The sequence below is a fragment of the Agelaius tricolor genome, unplaced genomic scaffold (genome assembly GCF_023055355.1).
Source record: "Agelaius tricolor isolate 1412-34295 unplaced genomic scaffold, bAgeTri1.0.p SCAF_9, whole genome shotgun sequence".
Taxonomy (NCBI): Eukaryota; Metazoa; Chordata; class Aves; order Passeriformes; family Icteridae; genus Agelaius; species Agelaius tricolor.
In genome coordinates, this window is record NW_027269269.1 from 39,993,589 (window position 1) to 40,001,625 (window position 8,037).

The window sequence follows — 8,037 nt, forward strand, 5'->3', positions numbered from 1 at the left end:
ACCAGTTCAAATCTGTGTAAGCCATGCCAAAGTTATCTACATGGTACATCTCTCTGTGTGTAATGCAAGTGAAGCATGGGAAAAATTGAGAAGGAATTCTAGTAACTTGGAATTTTTTTTTTGGCAAAGTGTAGTGTGCTTGTCTTGGAAATGCCAGTGACAGATTTCCTTGGCCTTCTCCTTAATTTCCTGTTGCTTGATGAGAAGTATTCTCTTAGTTGGGAGGTCCTCTTTTCTTGATTGCATACCCCAGTTTTTCAGTTTTATATCTCCACTTCTTTCCTCAGCATCCCAGGGCAGGGAAATTGTTTTCCAGATTTGTTTCCTATTATCACTCAGTATCTGTTTAACTTTTGATGAAACCGTGTTGATGCGATGTACGTGCTGGCAGTACCAGCTGCCCAAAGGCTTGAGTCTGTTGTTTGAGAAAGAACATCAAAACCCCAGCACACTCAGGCATACTGGTGTGTTTAATAAACTTATTAGTGGTCATAAAAGCAGTGGAGCTGCTGGCATGTCTGCCTCCTCTTGCTGCAGCCAAACCCTCAGCAGCTCCTGGCAGTTACTGCCCTGTAGCTGTAAGAGAGCTAATGGTGACCCAGGAGCCCTGAAATGTGCAGCCTCAGATATGGTGTTGGTAAGTGCTAAATTTTAGCATCCCTCGCTTTTCATCTTAGAAGCAATTAACCCTGTTCTCACAACCTATTGAATATTCATTCTGTGCTGCAGTAATATTGCCATAGGCTTCATTTTGTGTGGTTTTTTCCTCCTTATTACAACCTCTTTCTCTCTCTTTTGTTTCTCTCTATAGAGTAGTTGAGAAGACACATTGCAAGCTGCTCTGATGGACCATCAGGTCTGAACTCATGGAAGTGATGACACTAAACAGTGCAATGAACATTTTCTTTATTTATGTACTATTAAAAGAACTGTAAATGCAATGTAAAGACACACAGCCACACATATCCCACAGATACTTTACTTGTGTTCTTCTCTTTAATACACCATCCACCTTAAGCTATTCCTTGTCAGGAGTATATAAAAAAAAGAAAGAAAAAAAAATCACCCTCCAGGATTAAAAGGATTTCCTTCTGTATATAATTTCTTTTGTTGCATTGCTATGCAAGCTCACCTTCTTTTTAGCTATGTTCATATTCATGTCTGTTTTTACTGGTCTGTTGTACTATATGTGAATTAATAGGCTGTGGTGCCATATATTAACTTTTAATTGTGTAACTTTTATGTTTAAAGTTTGCACTGCAATTTTATTTGGTGATAAGCACAAAACTCTACTCCTCATGACATGAAGAAAAAAAGAGACTGAATGTGTGAAGAAGGTTTACATCCTGTAAGCTACTTTGGATGTAAAGGAGTATGTTAGGTGGTTTTCCATTGGGGTGTAGAAATGAGAAAGTGACAGGCAAAACTGATGTCAGTGAAGACATTAGAAACAGATTTAAACCTTTTAAAATCTAGCAACATAGTTGCTCTTCCTATTTAAGAAGGGGTCAGAAGTTGGAAGTGTGAGATTAAAGAGTGAAAATGAAAACTAAAGGTAGCATGAGATGGCCTAGACCCTTTCACTAGAGTGATACCCTTAGTATCTGCTTTTAGCCATCCCATGCCACTAAGGGGAAGAAAAACAAACCTTGCTACAAATAAAAGAACTTTAAGGTGTTTCACTAAAGCTGTTTTTATTTTGCAGTTTTAAAGGAATTATTACCATTTATTTCTCTAGCCCAAAACATAGGAAAGAGATTTTTCAGGGGAAACAAACCACATAAACACAAGGAATACCTAGTAAGAAGATAAGAATGCAATTTATTACTAAGACATATTCAGGCTGCTTCCAAAAAATTGAAATGTCAGAGTATCTTATTTCATCTTTCCAATACATGTACAGTACAATAGAGGATAAAGCTGCACCACTGAAATTCATGACATTAATTGTTTTGATGCAGTCTACACAACCCTTTCTGTTCCATACCTGAAGCCTGCAAGAGCTGAAGTTGGATCCACTAAATTTGTAGCAAAATGTTCAGTTTTTGGAAGGAAAGCAATGGTCAAATTATTTTTGACTTGCATTAAGTATATTTCTGGCAATACAATGCATCCAAAAAGTTGGATATAAGTAAAGGAAATATTTGACCTGTGTTTTAGTGAGTGGCTTCAAATGATGAGGAAATAACGCATGTTTATACAGTTTTTGAATAAACCAGACTCTGTAAGTGGACATTAATGACAGCATCCTGTCTCTTCATTAATTTTCATGACTTTGTCCAAGTCTTCTTTACTTCTCAAATCTCAAAGAATAAATTCTCAAGCTTTTCCTAGATTATTGTGTGTGGCTAACCCACCCATTACTTTGATGCTTAATTTAAATATTGCATCTTACAGCTTATTTCTGTTAGTTATCTGACCATGAACACAAGTTTCCATTGAATACCCTTTTCATATAACCAGTCTATGTTGTTTTATATTTTGCCTTGGAGCTCACCAGTATTAAGAACACTTTTTGTCATGGCAGAATTTTAGAAAAGTAAATTACAATGCTAAGTATGTGTTGCTTTTCATTTCATTAACTTGTTCCATGATAAGATAAAACACGACAGCCATCAACTATAACTCAGCACCATTGAATATTGAAAAATGCTAGTTAGCTCCCTTAAGGTCAACATGTGTTATTTAGCTAGTTACAAACAAAAAAAAAAGTTGAGGAAAAAAAGTATGAATTTATTTACATATGTGACCAATGAGTATATGCCATTTTCCTGCTTGTTAAAACACTATAGTGAAAAACATAACATAAAAATGTGCAAAAATGTTCAAGTAAGATAAAGAATGCAGCATAATTACATGTGCATGGTTTTTATTTTGGTATATACCATATGAAGAGAAGACTATTCAGAGTACAATTCAAATTTAATTCTCTGGAAAACATTTAACTCAGTCACTGATAGTTGTTTTTTCCCCGTTTAATTCAAAAGCTTGTGCTGAGCTTTGGTGGAACACCTTACTCACTCTGTTCTATTCAAAATTCAGTATCTTTAGAGGTTGATAAAGCCATTCCAATTACTTTCAAATATGTGTTTTATCTCTTCCACTGGAAAGTAAATGTGTGTCAGTATTAAAGCTGTTCAGTACCATGATATTCACTAACTTGTCCATCTGCTTCTGTACATTTTTGTTCATTAATAATTTGCTTACAATATTACATAAGGTGTTGTTGTGTATGGCAAAGTGTCTCCATTATCTTACAGGTGATGTCTCTTCTTTTTTTTTTTCTCTCTCTTTTCTATACAGTGTACTTCCAATGAACCACAGTACATATTTTTTAAAATGCCATTTAATTTACTATTTTAAAAGAAGTATTCTTCTTTTTTTAAAAAAAATGAAAACATTTATTGTGAATAATGTGTTTAAAGAAAAGGGATGTTGTGGCAGCACTTAGAATTGGTTTTTAATTTGTTTTTTTTTAAAAACTGTTTATTGGCTACAGTTTGTTCACGAAAAAGTATGACCTCTTAATGTGTTTCATTGGTATTGTTAGTGCAGCAAAGTTTAATTGGCATAAGAAGTTGGTTAATAGTACTGTTGAAGTGTGTATTGTATATTTACTGGGGAAAAATAAAACATATTCACATTTCAAATCTATGTTAAAAGACCTTGAGTAAGGAGTCAATATGTGAAAGCCCAAACAGGGAAAATCAGGCAATAATAACATAGACTGAGCTATAATCATCACTGTCCACTTACAGGTGACAAGGAACATTTTATACACTGTTTTTTGAACTAAGCTACGAGCCAGTGGTAAACATTGCCTGTCCGAGGGGTTTCTGTTTAATGTCCTGTCTCTCCTGGAACAGTTGTACCTCTGTGATTACACTGATACAGCTATTCCAGTGAATATTCTGCTTATAGCTGTTCCCTCAGTGTGGGGCAAGCCCTGAGGAGGCACAGCTGGCTCTGCCTGAAGCCCACAGAGCAGTGGATGTGTAAAACCTGGTCTGAACCCTCAGACCTGGGGTCTGGTACTGGTGGAGCTACTGCCAACCCAGTACAGAATACCCCAAAATGTATGGATAGGTCAATTTTTCTTGATCTTTGTGCTGAATACATGCTCAATTTTAAATGCAGGAGGGCTGAAGGACCAAATAATGAATTGTTCCATGTGCTTCAGTGGTGTATTGCTGTATGGGCAGCCATTTCAGTGATGCAAGGATTTCCTTTTTTGATGCTCCTTTTTTTTTTTCTTTCCCCTTTATTTCTCAAGTACATAACCAAGTCAGTAAACCTTTAGAATACCTTTTGGTTGTCACCTGAAATGCAACAGAAACACCATTCCTTGGGAAAAGTACTAAAGATAAGGTGCATGGAATGTTTTTAAGTATGTTAATTTAGCTGCACACCAGTGCAAAAGGAAGACATGACTGTTTGAAATAATTATATGCTGGTTTATGCTTGCCTCAGCCCATGCATTGCCAGCCACGAGAAGAGGTGTGTACTGAGGCTGAGAAAGAGTCCTCACAACTGAAAGAGGAAAGGGAATAGGGCTGGGGGAGATTTTGGCAGGAACTTCAATTTAAAAAAGAAAAAATTACAGGCAGCTCCTTTGGCTTGTCTACAATTTATGCAGTTTGGGGTTTTTTTATGGTAAACGGCCTTGTGGAGTTTTAGCAGGGGAACTAGAAAGAAAAAAGTTGACCTTTTGTAAAGATTGGGGGGTACTTCTTTGCTGAGGGAGGATTTTTTAGTTTAATTTTTAATTTTTTTAACACATGTTTTGTGTTCCATCTGTCTGGAGCACATTAGCTAAAAAATGAATTGTTTTTTAAAATCATGTGGGGAGCGGACAATGCATTTAGGAGGCAAATTCAAATAGCAGGGAAAAGGGAAAAAGTAATACTAAAATAAGTAACACATACTGGTTTAGAAACAGCCAAGTCCACCACAGTTTCACATGCAATTTTGAACAGTATAAGCAATGATGTGTATAAACTTCATTGCTTTTGCTTTGCATACAAAAAAATAATTACCCAAAGTCCATAGGAGGCCTAGATCCTCGGGACACTCAATCTGGTGCTTTGTTTTAAATGTGTGGTTAATCCAAGCTGGTGAGAGTGGAGAATGCTCAGGGTTGAACAGCCCTGGCTGCTCATAGCCCGGGAAGGCTCCAGCAGAGGAGACCTGGAGGCTTCAGGCTCAGTGGGTTTCAGTGGATCCCAGGCAGGTCAGCACCTGGAGGAAGGGCACTTCTCTGAGGATGGAGTTTGCAGGGCAGGGAAGGTTTTCAGTGCCTGTGGCACCACGGGGGTTTGCATTGAGCTCACTTGGGTGTGTCTCACATTTTGGGACTGCCCTCCCTCGGTTCTTTCTCAGTGCTCTCCTGTTGTGCACTCAGTGCTGGTGCTGTTCCCTGGATCCGGGGTGTCTGGCAGGGGGGCTGCAAGAGCAGAGGAGCCATGGAGGTGCTCTGCATGCACTGAGTGGCTGAATATATGGATAAAAGCTTTATTAATTCAGGGGGACACAGGAGAGCAGTGGCAGCAGACACCTGCTCTGCTGTGTCTAGCTGGTTCCCCTCTTCCCTCCAGGACTGAGCTCCTTCCTGCCCACACTCCTCCACCCAAATTCTCAGATACAACTCAGAGATGTCTCATGGGACCCACAGCAGATGTAGGGCCATGCCTACATGCACAGTATTGGGTATTTGGGGAGAAGTAGCTCTGAGTTCCACAGCTGGTGTGAGGACTAGATTCCTCTTTGGCCTGACTGTATTTAGCTGTGTAGCTACACCCAGGAAGACCTGAGCAGAAAACAAGTTCCTAGAGCAGAGCTCAGCATTGCAGCATCTCTTCTGGTATGTGGTTCCTTATTCAGTCTGTTGTAGGCAGTCATGAGTTCACTGCTGAGTTCTCACCACATCCTGAGCACTCAGATGGCTTATGCTGAAGAGTGAGGTTGTTCCTCTTGCTGTAGGAGAATGGAAAAAAAAAAAAAACAATCAAAAACCAAAAAATGCCCAAACTTAAACCTTCCACTTTAATACAAAGCTTTTAAAACAATGTTCAAAAATCACAGAAAACAGCATTTCAGATGTATGTTTGACATTTTTTTTCTTTTTCTTGGTATTTTGTTTTGGCTACCATTGAAATGATCCATTGTTTTTTTCAGAGCTGTAACACTGTCCCTGCACCCCCCCATCCCCTCCCCTTGCATTTTCCAGTACTTTCATCTGTAAAGAAGTTATGGTAAAGAATAATGGCATTTGTGTACTTACATTGTTCTAACTTTAAGCAACAAGGTGCACAGTTGCATTCAGTTCAATTGATCTAAGCCAGATGGGCACAAAATATTTGTGGGGTTTATTTTCTAAAAAGGCCTGCTATTTGTGCTGATATTTGTTCCCCATTCATGCTGATCAGTGCATCTTTTGCCTTCAAGGATGCCATTAGTAATTCTCCTTTGTGTTCAAAAGCAGGAATCCATTGTGCAGCACTTGGAGAGCCACTCGGATGCAGGTAAAGAATATAACAGCTTGAGCAAGTGCTAATTAGAACCAATTAAAGTTAATTGACCTCCTTTGGCAGTAAAATGTATAATAGAACTTGCTCTGTCCTTGCAAAATGGAGATCTTGCCTCTAAGCATAAGAGTGAAGCAGGGTTTCATGTAGCAGCCCGTAGTAATTATGTGGGTATAACAACCAGGAAGCTGCTTGCTACAATTTGTTCCAATAACTGAGCTCTACTGTATCAGGGCAATGCAATAAAAGTGAGATTTCTTCTCCAGTCTATTTAAAAAACCTAATTTTTACAGAGCAAACGAGCATCCCAAGATACCGATACTAATCTCTAGGAATGAGTTGGCAGAAAAATAGAGTCCCTTTTCTAGGTAAGTAATGGTGTGAACATTAAAAAAAGGCAGTTTTACACCTGCTGGTTGGCAATAGCCCTGATGCTCAGAGGTTGCATCTGTCCTGGACAGTGGGGGAAGCTCTGGCAGGCCTGCACTGGTGCTTTGTCTGGGTGAGGGCTCTGCCCACAGTTCAGAGGGGCTCCCCACTGAACCTTGCCATGAGGTTGCCTTTGGCAGACTTCTGTTGGAAAAGGGGCACTGGCATCCGTCCAGCTGAGGTTTGTGGTGCTGCAGGACTACACCACTGCCATGGGCAACACCGTGGACATGGTCAGAGGTACCCAAATAAAAGAGAGAAAAAGAGCAGGGGACAGAGTGAAGGGTGGGAAATGCAAAATTGTATGAATTCAAAAGCATCAGTGGTGGGTGCTAAACTATACATCGCTGTGAAAAGTTGAAAAGCCATTTTTATTAGTAAACCAGAACTGATCCAGTTTCCATGACCATGCTTTGATGACTTTTTGCTTGGCAGGAACTGAATGCGACTGATTTTGCTGCTAACTTGGCCTTACTATGAACAGCAATAAAGGTGTTAGTCAGGTGGGGACTTTGATGTGACCAGTAACATCACTCTCCCTTCAGGGAATGTTCTGTGCTGGCTTGTTAATGAATTTCTTTCCTAATGAGTATCATTAAAAACCCTTTGATTAGCTATTTGTGTGAATGCCCTTCCTTTTTCCTCTAAGCTGCTACTTGCACGAGTGGCAGCAGGATTTTGCCCCAGGCAGAAAGTGTGCAGCTCTATTCCTCACCTCATGAATACAAGTCTGAGGCAAACAGCAACAGGAAAGAGGGTGAAAAGAAAAATAAGAAAAATTAAAGAAGACCTCACGGATGAGTTGAAGTTATTTTCTACACATGTACAACCTGAGCAGGCACCAGCATTCAGATGGGACTGTCATTAGGGGAAATGAAGAGCAATAGGTGGTGATGTTGAAGCATGCAACAATAATTTACATACACCTCGAGTGCCAACAGGCAGAGAAACAAATAAAGCTATAACCTGGGGAAAGGGAATGCCAGAGACTAAATGGACCGCAACGAGCAAACAAAAAATGCCATGTCATAAAATGTAGCAAAAAACCTGGAAAACAAAATTAAAAACAAAGCAAGGCATTTCA

The 8,037-nt window shown here is 39.3% G+C and overlaps 1 protein-coding gene across 14 annotated transcripts in view; it reads left to right on the forward strand.

Moving 5' to 3' along the window:
- Positions 1-7,570, forward strand: part of ROBO2 (roundabout guidance receptor 2) — a 1,036,281-nt gene extending 1,028,711 nt beyond the window's left edge. For all 14 annotated transcript variants that reach the window (XM_071433684.1, XM_071433685.1, XM_071433686.1 and 11 more), the window contains one exon: positions 812-7,570. In XM_071433684.1, coding sequence (XP_071289785.1) covers positions 812-813 — 2 coding nt within the window. In that variant the 3' untranslated portion in view covers positions 814-7,570. The remainder of the gene's footprint in view (positions 1-811) is intronic.
- Positions 7,571-8,037: the final 467 nt, after the last annotated feature.